At 39.7% G+C, this 20,446-nt stretch overlaps 1 protein-coding gene across 1 annotated transcript in view; it reads right to left on the reverse strand.

Annotated features, from left to right (window-relative positions):
* Window positions 1–20,446, reverse strand: part of appl2 (adaptor protein, phosphotyrosine interacting with PH domain and leucine zipper 2) — a gene marked incomplete at its 5' end in the record, with an annotated part of 54,460 nt that overhangs the window by 27,037 nt on the left and 6,977 nt on the right. The window contains 2 exon segments of the mRNA NM_001112918.1: window positions 1,388–1,447; window positions 11,112–11,210. Of these exon segments, the coding sequence (NP_001106389.1) occupies window positions 1,388–1,447; window positions 11,112–11,210 (159 nt within the window).

Genomic DNA, 20,446 nt, shown 5'->3' on the forward strand with positions numbered 1-20,446 from the left:
TTTCAGGCAATAAACTCCTATACAGGCAGCTTTTAGAGCTTATTATTCATGTTACTGGGAAACATTTTGATCAGAGCTCCCTGTTTCATGCCCAAGTGATGGAAAAGTATTAGTTCTCCACATAATTAGATAAATGTGAATCTAAGTTACTTACCAATAAAAAGTACATCTTCAATAATTGTAAAGTTAGATAGAAATGTAATTGCTATTTAAAGCAGTATCTGCCTGGCTGTTTACATTCTCTGTACTGCTGTGTCTGACACAGACACATAAGCCAACGGATAAACAGACCTGAAGGGGAACTGACATTCTAAACTGTTTGAAGAGTCAGAACCAGAAAACAGAATAAAGTTAAAAAAAAAAATACTGCTTTCAAATGCATTTACATTTCTTTGTCAAAAGCATGTCCAAATCTAAAATGTACATGAAAATACAGTTTGACTAATATTTCAAAATATTTAACAGTTTCATAAAGCAATTCTGGCATAAACATACCGGTATACTTCTCTCCATGAAAGCTGCTATAAATGATACCCATTAGTGCTTGCTATACTATTCTAAAAGGTGAAGGAAAGTCAACAATCACGGGGGGTGCCAAAAGTTATGCACCAGTGATTGTATTTACTTACCTGATACCCCAGGCCAGTGGTCCTCAGAAAACTGCACTGGCCTGCAGTTCTTCCAGGGAGCACCACAGAGCGATCCTCTTCCAGCTTTTTCTCTCTTCTCACAGTGTGTATACGCAGTAGGGTGAAAAGCTCAACATCAAAAAAGCTGGATTTTCACTCTACTGTGTATGTGTCAGCTCCGGGATTTTGAAGAAAGAAAAAGCAAAAGAACAGGATCAGTCCAGAGGACTTGCTATGTAGAACCCCTGGCCAGTGCAGTTTCGCGCTGCTTACAGAAGCACTGGCCTGAGGTATCTGGTAAGTGGCTACTAAGACTTAGGGGTGACTAACTTTTGACACCCCCAAGTGATTGTGACTTTATTTCTCCTTTAAAGACGTAAACAGAAAAAATATCTTAGAAACAAATGTAAAACAATCTGAAACACATAGCTGCTATATAATATTTTGTATCAAGTTTCAGGGAAGCAGAGGGTCATACACAGTGTTCTGTTCCTGTTTTGTTGCCTCCAGTTTCCCCAACCAGCAATTTCTTAAGATTGTATCTTCCTATTCTGCAGAGGTCTTTGGCATTCTGAAATTTGGGAACCACTCAAATACGGCAACCAGACACAAAACAGCGTGCCCTAAAATCTAACTGGCAACTGATCAAATCTGCATGAATGCTGTCACTTGCCAATAATTTAGCTAAATGAATCTGTACAGTTGTGCCCAAAATGTTAATGCCTGGGTATATTTAGACAAATATAAGAAAAAAGTACCTGTTTTTCATAAGCAAGGAGCTGTCTGGAGAGCTGCTGTGTTGCCAAACACATTTCATTCTTTAAAAGAGATCAGAAATATTGCAGTGAATATATGCAACACCACATTTATAACAGCAATTTTTTAATAAGACTGCACAACACCAAGAAATTTGTTTTGTGTTTTTACTGAAGAATTTAATGAGTTTCAGGCTGTGCCAAAGCTGTGCAAATATGTGTGCCTCAATTCAACTGTGTTTCTGAACTTAGCATTGCACTTAAAATAGGAAATGACCACTATATGCTCACTGGTGCCCACTGAATAGAGCTCACAGAACAAAAGCAGATTTTTCTTTGTGCAAATGGCATCCCTTTCAACGCCAATGTGCACCTAATCAACACCAACATTAGGGCTCACACTCACAAACGTTTTTCTCCTGCGTACCTTCTGAGGCTGTACAAACATAGGCGCATGTGCGTTGTAGTGGAATGCAGGCGAACCCCAGCGCAGGGGAACACAGGAAAAAACACTTGTGAGTACGAGCCCTTAGTGTGTGATTCGCTAAATTTAGTTGTTTGTGTAATTGCAACACATTAAGAGGCAGATTTATTATGCAGTGTACAAAAGTGGTGACAAAATTAGCCACAAATTGGCAGGCTTTGCTGCGCAAAAAAATTACGGCATCTTAGAGTGACTTTTTTTTATCTTAGAGTGACTTCCGCCAGAAATAACGGCATTAAATCTGGCGTTCAGATGGCAAAAAATAAAACACACGTTGATAAATTCGCTGTTTATTTTGCACAGATTTTAACACCATTTTTTCTGCAGATTTCGTCTTACACAACATAATAAATAGGCCCCTAAGGCAACCCTGGATGTAACACCCTCCAGTCTATATTTTTCAATTTATCAGATCAGGTTGAACCGACTCACAAGTGCGACATGCAAGTAAGTAATGTGTCTGAAAGAAAGTACTTTTGTTAGAAGCTTTTAAATGGATGAAATATAGCACCTTGGCAAAATTGCCATTGCTTACACAGAGCTGGAGAATTAAACTCCTTTGTTTCCGTACCTAATGAAATTTGAAACTATGGTTAGTGCAACCTTCCATAAATAATTTATTAACCCTTCTGAAGCATTAACAGTTAAATAATCAGACATCTAAAATAAAAGCGTGGGGGAGATGTGAACACGGAGGCTTAGTTCTATTACAAATTCTAGCATACTCCAACATATATTATCACATGTAAAAAGTATGCTGGGAGCTTTATGGGCAGATTTATCAAAGTATGATTTTCATACGTTTAAAAAGTCACGATACCGAAGCTTGAATGAATTTGAAAATTTCGTACTCGGTGCGACAATACAATTTTGTCACACTTTTTTGTCGCAATGTAAGAAAAAGTCGCGCAAATGTACGAAAAAGTTGCAGAAAATACACAAAAGTTGTAACCTTTAAAAAAATACACATTTTTTGTATTCGGACCAGTCGTACTTTGATGAATGTGCCCCTTGGTCTTCAACATTTTATTCTTAAACAAAAGTGCCAGAAAAAAATTACACACTGTCTACAATGACCCAGGACAGGTCTCTAATAAGATTTCTGCATACTTTGTATATGTATACCCTATTCCTTGTTTCCCTGCTACCCCCCCCCCCCCCAACCACACCACTGTAATTGGTTAAAAATCAGTGGCCAGAATATATGAAATATAAATGCAGAACTATACAGCGGGCTGGCTGCCATATGTCAATGCACTGGTGTTAGTAGCCAACTATAAGCATGCACATTAGAAGCCAAGAACAAATTTACAATTATTTTTTTTTAAATAAATTAATGCAAACTAATGAAGAGTACTTTTAAAAGCAATTTTGCAATTTACATTCAGTCTATTTTTAATGTTAAAAGTTTCTTTGAAGATACAGAGTGTCAGCGACCCTTGTCTATGTACTTTCTGGATTTGGTTAACCCTAGGGATGCTGATTCTCAGTAGAGCCAAATCATGGCATTAGCAGTCTAAACTGCAAATATCCCACAGAAAATGAATGTAAATTCATGTTCTATGAATTTATATTTATATGCAAAGAAGTTCTCAGAGAAGTACTTTGAGTATGTTTACATCAATTCATGTTTTGAGTTTAGATCCTCTTTTGATAAACATATATCTCTTTAAATATAAATAGACTTTGATTTTACTTAATTTCTTCTATCATTGCTTAGCAAAAGATAAAATGGAACGTTACCTATAGACTCCAATATAAAAAATAATAGCTAAATAGCTACCGGTACTTAACTTTGATTTGCCTTTATACTTACTAGAGAAAAATAATATGAACAATCACTGTTTTAACCCTTTAAGTGCCAGCCGAATTCGTCATTTCGGTTCCCCCCAGTGCCAGACGTTTTTTAAGCATTTTGTACTCATTCACTTTAACAATGTTTTTTGGTAGGAAAACCTCCACGAAACTAGGGAAATTATATATCGTTTTTTTCGTCACTAATTGGGCTTCGACATACATACCAAATTTTATAACTTTTCTGGAGATATGATGTGTATTTTGGGTGAAATATGTAAAAAAAAAATAAAATTATGAAAAATTTCTGTATATTTTGAGGTTTTTTTCCATAGAAAAGTTAATTTTACTCACTTTTTTTTATTGTTTGTAAAAGCCCTGATACTCCCAATTCCAACGATACCAAATATGTGGTGGTACCCCACAGTTCCTGTCCAGAAGTAACCCCCAAACTAAAGCAATACTTAGTACAATATCACACCAGAACAAAGCAGAAAAGCGCTTGTAACAGTTAATGCAGCATAACTTATATGTAAATCTAAAATATCCCCTCATGTTTGGTATCTTTAGAAACTACAGACCTTCAGGTTTCTAGGTGCAATGTAGTTTTCACTCAAAAGCCAAATACCTTTTGTCAGTGCATTGTGAAATTTGGAACTTTTTATGACATTTTTTTTTTTTTCTAAAACGTAAACTTGGACGCATGATCAAATGTGGATTTGACAAAAAAAAATCTCATAAAAATTTTCTAACAAAGGCATATTTGAAAGACAAACTTCTCCTGAATAAAATGATGCCCCATATGTATGGGTGCACATAAAGACATGGGCACCAAACACTCCAAAGCAGGGGCAATGCACAAGGGCAATTACAGCTAAAAATGTGGGGGCTGCGCTCTATGTGCACTTCCTGCAGTTTTTCAGTGTTAACCCCCCCTACCTGTGAAATAACCCCCACAAACTATATATTTATGAAAAGTGCACACCTTCAGCTATTCAGAGACACCACTCTTCTCTTTCTACATGGAAAATTGTGGCTGCAGTCCCTTGCAGAAGTAAGCGCTTTTGTCAGAAATCAAGGAAAAACCAGATAAAAAACCTAGATTTCTCCCCAAAATCTCCATGGCAACTACCAAAAACTTACTAAACATCGATCTGCAAGTTCCCCTGAATAAAACGATACCCCATATGTATGGGTGCACATAAAGACGTGGCCACCAAATGCCCCAAAACAGGGGCAATGCATAAGGGCAATTTCTGTTGAAATTTTGGGGGCTGCGCTCTATGTGCACTACCTGCAGTTTTTCATTGATAACCCCCCCTACCTGTGAGATAACCCCCACAATCTATATATTTCCGAAAAGTGCACACCTTCAGCTATTCAGAGACACCACTCTTCTCTTTCTACATGGAAAATTGTGGCCGCAGTCCCTTGCAGAAGTTAGCGCTTTGGTCAGAAATCAAGGAAAAACTAGATACAAACCTAGATTTCTCCCCAAAATCTCCATGGCAACTACCAAAAACTTACTAACCATCAATCTGCAAGTTCCCCTGAATAAAACGATACCCCATATGTATGGGTGCACATAAAGACGTGGCCACCAAATGCCCCAAAACAGGGGCAATGCATAAGGGCAATTTCAGTTGAAATTTTGGAGGCTGCGCTCTAGGTGCACTACCTGCAGTTTTTCAGTGATAACCCCCCCTACCTGTGAGATAACCCCCACAATCTATATATTTACGAAAAGTGCACACCTTCAGCTATTCAGAGACACTATTCTTCTCTTTCTACATGGAAAATTGTGGCCGCAGTCCCTTGCAGAAGTCAGCGCTTTGGTCAGAAATCAAGGAAAAACCAGATACAACCCTAGATTTTGGTCAGAAATCAAGGAAAAACCAGATAAAAACCTAGGATTTCTCCCCAAAATCTCCATGGCAACTACCAAAAACTTACTAAACCTCAATCTGCAAGTTCCCCTGAATAAAACGATACCCCATATGTATGGGTGCACATAAAGACGTGGCCACCAAATGCCCCAAAACAGGGGCAATGCATAAGGGCAATTTCAGTTGAAATTTTGGGGGCTGCGCTCTATGTGCACTACCTGCAGTTTTTCAGTGTTAACCCCCCCTACCTGTGAGATAACCCCCACAATCTATATATTTCCGAAAAGTGCACACCTTCAGCTATTCAGAGACACCACTCTTCTCTTTCTACATGGACAATTGTGGCCGCAGTCCCTTGCAGAAGTCAGCGCTTTGGTCAGAAATCAAGGAAAAACCAGATAAAAACCTAGATTTCTCCCCAAAATCTCCATGGCAACTACCAAAAACTTACTAAACATCAATCTGCAAGTTCCCCTGAATAAAACGATACCCCATATGTATGGGTGCACATAAAGACGTGGCCACCAAATGCCCCAAAACAGGGGCAATGCATAAGGGCAATTTCAGTTGAAATTTTGGGGGCTGCGCTCTATGTGCACTACCTGCAGTTTTTCAGTGTTAACCCCCCCTACCTGTGAGATAACCCCCACAATCTATATATTTCCGAAAAGTGCACACCTTCAGCTATTCAGAGACACCACTCTTCTCTTTCTACATGGACAATTGTGGCCGCAGTCCCTTGCAGAAGTCAGCGCTTTGGTCAGAAATCAAGGAAAAACCAGATAAAAACCTAGATTTCTCCCCAAAATCTCCATGGCAACTACCAAAAACTTACTAAACATCAATCTGCAAGTTCCCCTGAATAAAACGATACCCCATATGTATGGGTGCACATAAAGACGTGGCCACCAAATGCCCCAAAACAGGGGCAATGCATAAGGGCAATTTCAGTTGAAATTTTGGGGGCTGCGCTCTATGTGCACTACCTGCAGTTTTTCAGTGTTAACCCCCCCTACCTGTGAGATAACCCCCACAATCTATATATTTCCGAAAAGTGCACACCTTCAGCTATTCAGAGACACCACTCTTCTCTTTCTACATGGAAAATTGTGGCCGCAGTCCCTTGCAGAAGTTAGCGCTTTGGTCAGAAATCAAGGAAAAACTAGATACAAACCTAGATTTCTCCCCAAAATCTCCATGGCAACTACCAAAAACTTACTAACCATCAATCTGCAAGTTCCCCTGAATAAAACGATACCCCATATGTATGGGTACACATAAAGACGTGGCCACCAAATGCCCCCAAACAGGGGCAATGCATAAGGGGGGGCTGTGCTCTATCTGCAGTTATTTAGTCTAAACACCCCCATACCTGTGAAATAACCCCCACAAACTATATATTTCTGAAAAGTGCACACCTTCAGCTATTCAGAGACGCCACTCTCCTCTTTCTACATGGAAAATTGTGGCCGCAGTGCCTTGCAGAAGGCAGCGCTTTGGTCAGAAATCAAGGAAAAACCAGATACAACCCTAGATTTTGGTCAGAAATCAAGGAAAAACCAGATAAAAACCTAGATTTCTCCCCAAAATCTCCATGGCAACTACCAAAAACTTACTAAACCTCAATCTGCAAGTTCCCCTGAATAAAACGATACCCCATATGTATGGGTACACATAAAGACGTGGCCACCAAATGCCCCCAAACAGGGGCAATGCATAAGGGGGGGCTGTGCTCTATGTGCTCTACCTGCAGTTATTTAGTCTAAACACCCCCATACCTGTGAAATAACCCCCGCAAACTATATATTTCTGAAAAGTGCACACCTTCAGCTATTCAGAGACGCCACTCTCCTCTTTCTACATGGAAAATTGTGGCCGCAGTGCCTTGCAGAAGTCAGCGCTTTGGTCAGAAATCAAGGAAAAACCAGATACAAACCTAGATTTCTCCCCAAAATCTCCATGGCAACTACCAAAAACTTACTAAACCTCAATCTGCAAGTTCCCCTGAATAAAACGATACCCCATATGTATGGGTACACATAAAGACGTGGCCACCAAATGCCCCCAAACCGGGGCAATGCATAAGGGGGGGCTGTGCTCTATGTGCTCTACCTGCAGTTATTTAGTCTAAACACCCCCATACCTGTGAAATAACCCCCGCAAACTATATATTTCTGAAAAGTGCACACCTTCAGCTATTCAGAGACGCCACTCTCCTCTTTCTACATGAAAAATTGTGGCCGCAGTCCCTTGCAGAAGTCAGCGCTTTGGTCAGAAATCAAGGAAAAACCAGATAAAAAAACCTAGATTTCTCCCCAAAATCTCCATGGCAACTACCAAAAACTTACTAAACCTCAATTTGCAAGTTCCCCTGAATAAAACGATACCCCATATGTATGGGTGCACGTAAAGACGTGGCCACCAAATGCCCCAAAACAGGGGCAATGCATAAGGGCAATTTCAGTTGAAATTTTGGGGGCTGCGCTCTATGTGCACTACCTGCAGTTTTTCAGTGTTAACCACCCCTACCTGTGAGATAACCCCCACAATCTATATATTTCCGAAAAGTGCACACCTTCAGCTATTCAGAGACACCACTCTTCTCTTTCTACATGGAAAATTGTGGCCGCAGTCCCTTGCAGAAGTCAGCGCTTTGGTCAGAAATCAAGGAAAAAACAGATACAACCCTAGATTTTGGTCAGAAATCAAGGAAAAACCAGATAAAAACCTAGATTTCTCCCCAAAATCTCCATGGCAACTACCAAAAACTTACTAAACCTCAATCTGCAAGTTCCCCTGAATAAAACGATACCCCATATGTATGGGTACACATAAAGACGTGGCCACCAAATGCCCCCAAACCGGGGCAATGCATAAGGGGGGGCTGTGCTCTATCTGCAGTTATTTAGTCTAAACACCCCCATACCTGTGAAATAACCCCCGCAAACTATATATTTCTGAAAAGTGCACACCTTCAGCTATTCAGAGACGCCACTCTCCTCTTTCTACATGAAAAATTGTGGCCCCAGTCCCTTGCAGAAGTCAGCGCTTTGGTCAGAAATCAAGGAAAAACTAGATAAAAAACCTAGATTTCTCCCCAAAATCTCCATGGCAACTACCAAAAACTTACTAACCATCAATCTGCAAGTTCCCCTGAATAAAACGATACCTATGTCTGGTTGCGCATAAGTACATGGCCACCAAACCTGAAAATGCATAATATTGGGGCTGCACTCTATGCACCCCTTTTTTTTTGCCTGCACCCGAATGAATGGAATACGCTCGGGTGCAGGCACATGTAGCCGATATACGCATGAAAACGCGTGAGAATGCAAAGTCTCGCGTTTTCATGCGTATATCGGCTACATGTGCCTGCACCCGAGCGTATCCCATTCATTCGGGTGCAGGCACAAGTAGCAAGCGTAGGGCTGAATTTTCGGCAAGCGTTTTTCCACTTGCTGAAAAAATCAGCCCTACGCCATGTGTGGCATCAGCCTAACCCTTGGCAATAGAAACTACCAGAACAATCTTAGCACCTCTGGACCTTTCTAGAACAACTGAAATCAAATGAAGTTAAAATGGAATAAAACCACTAAAAGCAATCAAAGAACAATAGTTGCAATGAAATCGGTGGTCAGAGCCCTGGATCCACCAATGTCACTGCAAAAGCAACCTTTTAGGGGCACTAAACACACAAAGAACAATGCAAAGATAAAACACCATAAAATCAGTAAAATCCAATAAAACCACCTAAACCAACAGAAGAACAATAATTGCAATGAAATCGGTGGTCAGAGCCCTGGATCCACCAACGTCACTGCAAATTCAGCACCCAATAGCAATAAAAAAGTTACAGTGCAATAGAATAATTCAAAAACAGAAATCAATTATGAAAATGCCAAAAAAACACTAAAATGCAACCAAATAAATCAGATAATTATAGAGCAAGATCAGAAATAAAGTTTTAGTAAAAAAAAAGACTGCCAAAGAAAGCAAAGACAGAAAGAAAAGAAAAGAAAGAAAGAAAAAAAAAAAAAAAAAAAAAAAAAAAGTGTAAGTGTAAGTGTGTGTGTAAGTGTCTGTGTGTGCTTGGGAAAGTTGTAAATAAGTGTGTATGTGTACAAAAGTGTAATAATAACAAAGATAGAAGAAAAAATTGAAAAAAAAAAAAAAAAAATTTTTAGACAGTTGAGATAGAAATAAGCAAAATAAACAGTGGTAGAGAGTTGTAGTTCAGCTTACCCAAGGCAGGCAGGCGATCAGAGGCGATCAGGGGCGATAAATCCAGCAGGAAGGCAGCAGGGGAGCTCCATCCGGTCCAACGTGCGCAGCAGGAGTGAGGGAGCCGACAGTAGGCGGCGACTTTTAAAGGGACAGCAGTGGACACGTCATCAATGCGTGTCCACTGCTGTCATTGGCTGGAGCGACGATCGGTGCGGCTGGGGGACCGGATCCGTGAGTATGTCCTTATTCGCTCGTTGCCTAGGGGGTTGTGACGGCTTTACAAGCGCTGCGCTGCTTTAAAAGCGAGCGCAGCGCTTGTAAACCCGACAGTGCCATTGGACGTAGATTCTACGTCCCATGGCACTTTGGTCCCTTGGTACCTGGGACGTAGAATCTACGTCCCTTGGCACTTAAAGGGTTAAAGCTATAACTTATCAGATGTTACTCTGCAACCAGCAATTATTCATCAAACATGCCAACTCCATTACTTTTCTCTGGTGGCTTATATAACTGCTACGCCTTCCTAACATTTTTATTGTCTATAAAGTAACAGAAATGTTTTATTATAGATCTATGAAGATTCTCATTCATCCAGGTCATGATATACAGTATCTAGTAGAATTAAGTCTAAAACAACTGGACTTTTCTGAGTTTTTTCCTTGAAAACGTTTCACCACTCATCCGAGTAGCTTCTTCAGTTCAAATGACTCGGTATGATAATGATTCCCCGGTATTTAAACTCTTGATGGTAGTACAGTCACAGACATCCAATCACAATGGTTCCATTGAACTTGTTCAGTTAGGTGTTAGCTGAAACTGACAGGTGTAAGAAGGTATGATACAATCACAATGGTACCAAGATTCTCATTGATGAAGGTGTGATTGGATGTCTGTGACTGTACTACCATCAAGAGTTTAAATACTGGGGAATTCCCTACCAGTCATTTGAACTGAAGAAGCCACTCGGATGAGTGGTGAAACGTTTTCAAGGAAAAAAACTCAGAAAAGTCCAGTTGTTTTAGACTTAATTCTACTAGATACTGTTATATTATAGACAATAAAACTGTGTTAAACCAGATAATGCCTTTCTCTGCCCATCAGAGGCAACTGTTTCATTAGAGACTCTAGACAAGATTTCTTTAGCACAGCAAGCTAAGGTGACCTTCTTTAAGACAGATAAGGTTCCCTGAGCACAATTCATTTTCCCATTAGACAGGAGTATATGGGTTTGCAATGCTATAAAGTGAAACAGTTTCCTAAGACTCAATAGCATGAGGCTTGTATCTGTATATTGCAGGGTGAAGCTATTAAGAGTCTGCATTCAAGATGAGATACTCACCTGTGCCCCATATACACGCTGCATTGTCTGGTGCAGCTGATTTGTATAGTCTGTAAGAGTTCCGGCATCTTCCTCAAATACGCTGAGTAGGGACCGAGTCTAAATGAAATGATTAGAAATCAATAGAAGGTTCTAAAAATGTTTAAAAAAAACCAAGCAGTAACAGAAATGATCAACAGAAGGTTGATGTTAAAGTTAATAGTGCAAGGTGAAGGTGTGCTCTGTATAGAAGAGCCCAATCGTTACTTTATCAGTAACAAAAACTAACTTTCTAACCTTGACTTCTATATTTTAAAGTAACAATACAAGTAAAAAAGCAAAACAAAAAATGTATTCAGATAAAAAGTATAAGCATCCCATATACCCAGACTCAATCTAAAGGTCATAGTTACAGTTTAGTTTCAGTGCTTCTGCCTATTTTCAGCATCAAGTAATCAAGATCCTGGCTAAAACATGGCTAAAAATCAAGTTCAGTGCATTCTCTGGTTCAAAATGCTTAATAGTTGTGTGCACAAAAATTTAATTTTCCTGCCAACTTTCCAGCCATGTCCTCACTTTAATTAAAACACTATGTGCCCCCATTAAATACAGCACTACCTGTGATTAGAAGTGACGTAGTCAATAGGAATGGGTTGTAGAAAGCACGCGCAAGTTAGGGAGCAGCACAGCATGCAGGACACATTGGGGACTTACAGTGGTGTGAAAAACTATTTGCCCCCTTCCTGATTTCTTATTCTTTTGCATGTTTGTCACACTTAAATGTTTCTGCTCATCAAAAACCGTTAACTATTAGTCAAAGATAACATAATTGAACACAAAATGCAGTTTTTAAATGAAGGTTTACGTTATTAAGGGAGAAAAAAAACTCCAAATCTACATGGCCCTGTGTGAAAAAGTGATTGCCCCCCTTGTTAAAAAATAACTTAACTGTGGTTTATCAATTTCAATTTTCAATTTCAATATCAATTTCTGTAGTCACCCCCAGGCCTGATTACTGCCACACCTGTTTCAATCAAGAAATCACTTAAATAGGAGCTACCTGACACAGAGAAGTAGACCAAAAGCACCTCAAAAGCTAGACATCATGCCAAGATCCAAAGAAATCCAGGAACAAATGAGAACAAAAGTAATTGAGATCTATCAGTCCGGTAAAGGTTATAAAGCCATTTCTAAAGCTTTGGGACTCCAGCGAACCACAGTGAGAGCCATTATCCACAAATGGCAAAAACATGGAACAGTGGTGAACCTTCCCAGGAGTGGCCGGCCGACCAAAATTCCCCCAAGAGCGCAAAGACAACTCATCCGAGAGGCCACAAAAAACCCCAGGACAACATCTAAAGAACTGCAGGCCTCACTTGCCTCAATTAAGGTCAGTGTTCACGACTCCACCATAAGAAAGACACTGGGCAAAAAAGGCGCAAACCACTTTTAAGCAAAAAGAACATTATGGCTCGTCTCAATTTTGCTAAAAAACATCTCAATGATTGCCAAGACTTTTGAGAAAATACCTTGTGGACCGACGAGACAAAAGTTGAACTTTTTGGAAGGTGCATGTCCCGTTACATCTGGCGTAAAAATAACTCAGCATTTCAGAAAAAGAACATCATACCAACAGTAAAATATGGTGGTGGTAGTGTGATGGTCTGGGGTTGTTTTGCTGCTTCAGGACCTGGAAGGCTTGCTGTGATAGATGGAACCATGAATTCTACTGTCTACCAAAAAATCCTGAAGGAGAATGTCCGGCCATCTGTTCGTCAACTCAAGCTGAAGCGATCTTGGGTGCTGCAGCAGGACAATGACCCAAAACACACCAGAAAATCCACCTCTGAATGGCTGAAGAAAAACAAAATGAAGACTTTGGAGTGGCCTAGTCAAAGTCCTGACCTGAATCCTATTGAGATGTTGTGGCATGACCTTAAAAAGGCGGTTCATGCTAGAAAACCCTCAAATAAAGCTGAATTACAACAATACTGCAAAGATGAGTGGGCCAAAATTCCTCCAGAGCGCTGTAAAAGACTCGTTGCAAGTTATCGCAAATGCTTGATTGCTGTTATTGCTGCTAAGGGTGGCCCAACCAGTTATTAGGTTCAGGGGGCAATTACTTTTTCACACAGGGCCATGTAGGTTTGGATTTTTTTTCTCCCTAAATAATAAAAACCCTCATTTAAAAACTGCATTTTGTGTTTACTTGTGTTATCTTTGACTAATAGTTAAATGTGTTTGATGATCAGAAACATTTTGTGTGACAAACATGCAAAAGAATAAGAAATCAGGAAGGGGGCAAATAGTTTTTCACACCACTGTATATGGCAAATAGTAAGCAGTAGACCATAGCCAGATTGGGGTAAAAATTGAGGGGTGCTCTGCACTGCTTTCCTCGGTCTGTAGTAAATACCCCCTATGACTTTCCACTCAAAATTTCTTAGCGTCACATTTTGTACATTTGTGTATAAGTGGACAGCTTAGAGCTTAAACATGTAATCAGTGAACAGTCTCTTTGAAATATTTAAATACTTGCCACTCTGGGTGTTAAAAGGTTAATAGTAAGGCTGCAGCATCTAGTTAATCACTTGGGAATCCATATCCTCCTCTAACCCATTCTGCCCCCTCCCTCAAGAATTTACTTTGGCTGTTGGCTTCTGAGCATGCTCAGTTCTTCTCAACTCAAGTTACTAAACACACCCTCCAGTCTAACAGCCAATAAAGAGATAGCATCGCTGGTTTAGATAGAAACTCTGCTCTAGCTGTTCACTCTACAGGAGAAACATATTTATGTGTGAGAGGGAAAATGGCTGCTGGGTGAAAGCTGCTATTTGCTTTAAAGGGGACATATACCATACATTTTTACAATGCATTAAACTATGTAAAATAATGTAAAATAGAAGTAAGTGCTTTTATTTTAATACCTTTGGGTTCAAATAGAGACTGGAGTGTCACTCCCATCTTTCATTTCACTCTGGCTTAAGACTTAAGAGGTTGTCTATGCAGCTCTCATATAATGACAGTTTTAGGAGGTAAAATGCTTTCAAAACATCTTTCTTTCTGCATCATTTCACATTTAAACAATGTGATGGTGCTGGCTAACAGAGAACATATGCAGTACAAATGATGCAGTTTGGGTGGGGGACATGTGCCCAACCTTTATACAGGGTAGGAAAATGTAGGGTTTACATGTCCTTTAAAATTTGCATAATAGCAAACATAATAGCAATTATAGGAACAGTCTCAAGCACTTAGCATTATATATTACAGCCATTAACTGCAGGAGCTGCAAGCACTGTCTGCAGCAGCAGGATCCCTGCAGGACCACCCCTGTGCTATGGTTGCCTTATTTACGCCCCTGGGACCAAACTGATTCCACAGCATTCCATTACTGAGTATCATTAACTACATCACAGTCAGAATAATGACCAGCAAAAAGTGCAGTTGGTCAAAATTTAATTTATTTATTAAATTTTTTTTCTTAATATATTGGAATTTTCAAAAAAAAAAAAGTTTCATGTAAATTGCAGAGGTGCTTAGAATGGCACTCTACAATGGATCCCTTATCCGGAAACCCGTTATCCAGAAAGTTCCAAATTACGGAAAGGCCATCTCCCATAGACTCCATTATAAGCAAATAATTCTAATTTTTTTTAAATGATTTTCTTTTTCTCTGTAATAATAAAACAGAACCTAGTACTTGATCCCAACCAAGATATAAATTAATCTCTATTGGGGACAAAACGAGCCTATTGGGTTTATTCAATATTTAAATCATTTTTAGCAGACTTAAAGGAAAAGTAATAAGTAAAAATTTTTAAGTAAAGGATCTATTCTACCCTGCCCCAATAATTGCCCTATCCTGCACACCATTTATTATTTTGAATACTTTATTACAAAATACCCGCTAAAACTTGGCTTCCGGTCATTTGAAATAGGGCGATACGTCAATGCAGGGCAGAATCCACTATGCGATGATCGATTGATCGATCCTAGCCCGACTCCTTCCTATACAGAAGGAAGGTTAGGATCGATCAATTGAATGTTGCATAGTGGATTCTTCCCTGCATTGCCATATCGCTTGCAGTGATCCAATTTAGGGTGATCAGAATGATATCAAACATGAGGGGTGTCTCATGTTCCAGCTCCCCAGAAGCTCCTAATTAGCGGGTAAAGGTTGGCCCTGTTTGGTATCATTAAGAAGCATGTGAACCCTATGGGGATATGGATCCTTTCCTATAACCCATATTTTTCTCAAAGCTGCTCCCTCCTGCAGCTCTAGGTCCACAGTTCCCTTTCTTTGATAAACAAATCAAACAAACCCACTTTAGTTGTCCCAGCTTCCTTGCCCAATGGTCTGGCTCCGACTAGTCCTACATGCCAGTTCAGTTAGTGTGATACCTTTCCACAGCCTCCTGCTGGAATATCTATACCCCCAAACAATGTAGATCTCTATAATAATATATTGCATAAACAAGTTCATATGTAAAACCCTGCTTCATCTAAATAAACCATTTTCATAAAATATACTTTTCAGTAGTAAGTGCTATTGGGTAATTCTAAATAGAAAATTGCAATTTTAAGAATTAAGGGCCACCTCCTGGGATCATAGGATTTACAGTGCACACAAACAAGCCAAGGCACACATACATGCTAGGTTACTTCAGCCAATTAATGGACAGAGTTCTGCCTTTTAATCCCACGCTACTTCCTGTAAGTTATAGCTGCATTATTTCCTGTCAGGTGATCTCTGGTGGATCAAGGAAAAGGATGTAAAAGGGCAATATTTACTAATATATATACAGTGGTGTGAAAAACTATTTGCCCCCTTCCTGATTTCTTATTCTTTTGCATGTTTGTCATCAAACACATTTAACTATTAGTCAAAGATAACACAAGTAAACACAAAATGCAGTTTTTAAATGAGGGTTTTTATTATTTAGGGAGAAAAAAAATCCAAACCTACATGGCCATGTGTGAAAAAGTAATTGCCCCCTGAACCTAATAACTGGTTAGGCCACCCTTAGCAGCAATAACTGCAATCAAGCGTTTGCGATAACTTGCAACGAGTCCTTTACAGCGCTCTGGAGGAATTTTGGCCCACTCATCTTTGCAGAATTGTTGTAATTCAGCTTTATTTGAGGGTTTTCTAGCATGAACCGCCTTTTTAAGGTCATGCCACAACATCTCAATAGGATTCAGGTCAGGACTTTGACTAGGCCACTCCAAAGTCTTCATTTTGTTTTTCTTCAGCCATTCAGAGGTGGATTTGCTGGTGTGTTTTGGGTCATTGTCCTGCTGCAGCACCCAAGATCGCTTCAGCTTGAGTTGACGAACAGATGGCCGGACATTCTCCTTCAGGATTTTTTGGTAGACAGTAGAATTCATGGTTCCATCTATCACAGCAAGCCTTCCAGGTCCTGAAGCAGCAAAACAACCCCAGACCATCACACTACCACCACCATATTTTACTGTTGGTATGATGTTCTTTTTCTGAAATGCTGTGTTACTTTTACGCCAGATGTAACGGGACACGCACCTTCCAAAAAGTTCAACTTTTGTCTCGTCGATCCACAAGGTATTTTCCCAAAAGTCTTGGCAATCATTGAGATGTTTTTTAGCAAAATTGAGACGAGCCATAATGTTCTTTTTGCTTAAAAGTGGTTTGCGCCTTGGAAATCTGCCATGCAGGCTGTTTTTGCCCAGTCTCTTTCTTATGGTGGAGTCGTGAACACTGACCTTAATTGAGGCAAGTGAGGCCTGCAGTTCTTTAGATGTTTCCTGGGGTCTTTTGTGGCCTCTAGGATGAGTTGTCTCTGCGCTCTTGGGGTAATTTTGGTCGGTCGGCCACTCCTGGGAAGGTTCACCACTATTCCATGTTTTTGCCATTTGTGGATAATGGCTCTCACTGTGGTTCGCTGGAGTCCCAAAGCTTTAGAAATGGCTTTATAACCTTTACCAGACTGATAGATCTCAATTACTTTTGTTCTCATTTGTTCCTGAATTTCTTTGGATCTTGGCATGATGTCTAGCTTTTGAGGTGCTTTTGGTCTACTTCTCTGTGTCAGGTAGCTCCTATTTAAGTGATTTCTTGATTGAAACAGGTGTGGCAGTAATCAGGCCTGGGGGTGACTACAGAAATTGATATTGAAATTGAAAATTGAAATTGATAAACCACAGTTAAGTTATTTTTTAACAAGGGGGGCAATTACTTTTTCACACAGGGACATGTAGATTTGGAGTTTTTTTTCTCCCTTAATAACGTGAACCTTCATTTAAAAACTGCATTTTGTGTTCAATTATGTTATCTTTGACTAAAAGTTAACGGTTTTTGATGAGCAGAAACATTTAAGTGTGACAAACATGCAAAAGAATAAGAAAATTAGGAAGGGGGCAAATAGTTTTTCACACCACTGTATTCCAGTTTGACAAGATTCTTTAATAGGCCACTTAACATAATATAAACTACCTGTTGGTTAAGTATTCATTCTGGGGGTATAGTTTTCCATTAAGAGTCTCATTGTGGACCCAAAGCCAAATGATTCCAGAGTTAACCCTTATAATACCAGCGCAATACTGCTCTGGCATGACAACAATCCTTTCCAAAACTACTCAGATCGCTTCGACATATATGTTTGAGAAAGGTCTATATTCCCTTACTTACAGTGCCTTATTATTTCAACTTTACATTCCCTTCCCTCTCTCTGCTATTGCATAACAAGGAAAATTTGTTTTTTTAGCTAGTCACAAGACAAGACGTATAATTCAAATACACAACCCTGCAGGATCATGAACAATGAAAAAAGTCCTGGCAAGAACTGAACAGCTTGGCCAGAACTGCTATAAAATATCAGCACATGATGCAAAATAACCCGACAGTTAGTCATCAAGAATACTTTCGAATTTTAAAGCAAAAATATACTCTAATATTTTACAGCTTAAGTGTAGGCCCCCTTTTTTTATTTAAAAAGTGATGGTTTTGAATTATTTCAGCTGATAAAAACCCCTATGGTTGGCTCATGTTTCACTCATAAGTTGTTTTAGACATCCGTTAGGCCTGCAGGAAAAAGGTAGCAAGTTGTACTGTTCTGTTTAAGTTTATGAAAAGGACATTCTTTCACCCCATCTGTATATTTAAATCAGCCCGCATCACTATCCAGTTGTTTATCTGCCTCATTCAGGTTTCTTTTTTCTCTGTGCTGTGCCTATATCCCAGCATATATACATTTCCATTTACTGTATTTAACACTGTGTTCCTGAGGTGATAAAGAAAGTAATTTAAAAGCCTTTTGACATTTTCCCCAAAAAAGGATGGAACTATTTTAGGAAACATATGAGCATCCTGTTAAAGGGAAAATAAACCTTTAATAATATTCTTCTACCTGTATCCCTAGCTTTCCAAAGTAAACAACCTAAAGCTAATAACAGGTGCAACAGGATTTACTAGACAAAATAATATATACAATAGGAAAATAGAGGATTCCAAATATAGAGACTGGATATTGTACCCCATCCCAACTATAAGTTCAATTAGCTGGCAAGCAAAATGCATGTTGGCTGTTTTACACAATTGAATCATGGGATCACTGGCACTGTAATAGTAGGGTCATTTTCCATGTGGAACGCAGTGTGAAGTGAAAAAGCCACAATTGGCAATTTTTTTTTTTTTTACAATAAGTGGGTTTCATACATTGAACATACAGAGTAACATAAAAAGCAATCAATAACCGATGCAAGAGGTGAAGAGAGCCCTGCCCAAAAGAGCTTACAATCTACAAGGAAAAAGGGTTGAAACACATAGGGGGGAATTCACAAAAGTGGTGGTATTGAGACAAAATAAAAGTGGAGATAGATTTGTCGGATTTTCCACCTAATTCACAAACCTCTATCTCCACTTTTGTGAATTTGTCTTTTCAACAGACAGTTTTCAAATTTTGTCATTTTCCCGAAATTTTTTTTATGAATTTGCTTTTAGCTGTTAGTAAATCTGCCGGTGCCATCAAACCCAGTCCCACAGCTACATGAGCCTTGGGGTAAGGATTTTAACAGCAGGATTTTGCATTTTATATGTCATTTGTCATTTCACTTTGGGGGCATTTCCTGAGGGGTATTTTTACTTTGCCCAGGGAAACTATAAATCATTTTTTTTCAGGACAAGCTGGGCTCTCTAATGTTTTCTATATTTCTGTGTAATTCCACTTCTGTAACGAGATTTAAGGGTCTAAATACCTTCTTCTCTAGCCCTTACTCATTACTGGGCAGCAGCAATCCGGCCCACACACCAACATCCCTGGTGAAAAGAGGTCCAACAGGGTCCAACCCCAGCGGGTTTTTATCCAGAGCCCTGTTGGGACAGTCCAACCCTGTACCCCAATATCCCAGTTTGGGTGCCAGTGTGCATGTACTGTTTGCTGATTACCAAGATGGCTGCTGGGAACAGGTGGGGTATCAATGCTGTCAGGCAGCTCTGTAGTTCTGGACATGCTATGGGGGCACAGATAAGTTGGGGAAAATGTCAGTGAAGTGATTAAAGAGGGGGCACTGCTGCTAAAACTAAAAATTTGACTGGGAGGCTTTACTTCCAAAAGGGCTACCTCCACTTTTGTGAATTCCCCCCCCATAGTGTGGGAATGGGCAAGGTCAGAGTTGCGAGAGGTGGCACAGATTATTGCTTTAGCAGTACACTGAGGTCATGTTAAAATAAATGAGAAAGCTTCTGTAAATAAATGTGTTTTTAGAGATCTTTTGAAGGCAGAGTGATTGGGAGAAAGTCTGACAGATTGTGGGAGCAAATTCCAGAGAAGGGGGGCAGCCCTTGCAAAGTCTTGAATGCGAGTGTGTGAGAAGGGAATGAGAGAGGAGTTGAGGAGCAGGTCAGTAGAGGAGTGTAACAAGCAGGTTGGATGGTATCTAGAGATAAGTTCAGAGATGTAGGGTGGGGCAGAGTTATGGACTGCTTCGAATGTAAGAGTCAATAGTTTGAATTTTATCCTGGATGGTAGGGGAAGCCAGTGCAAGGATTGGCAGAGTGGCATGGAGGTGGAGCGGTTGGAGAGGTGTTGGAGAGCCTGGCAGCAGTATTCATTATATTGAATTATAAAAATTCTAGACTACAGACCTTCTGAAAAAAATGCTAAATAATTCAAAAAAATAACAAAAGTGAAAACATGAAGACATACTGCTAGTTGTCTCAACTGTCACTGTTCATATTAAACTGAAAGTTAATTTAGGTGAAATACCCACTTCTCTTGCTCTTTTGAACTGGCATGGTATAAACAAAAAGTTAAATGATGTAAGGCCAATGTCTGCTCCACTTTGACTAACCAAAATCAACTAACTTGAAACATATGATC

Source organism: Xenopus tropicalis, chromosome 3 (genome assembly GCF_000004195.4).
Source record: "Xenopus tropicalis strain Nigerian chromosome 3, UCB_Xtro_10.0, whole genome shotgun sequence".
Classification (NCBI taxonomy): Eukaryota; Metazoa; Chordata; class Amphibia; order Anura; family Pipidae; genus Xenopus; species Xenopus tropicalis.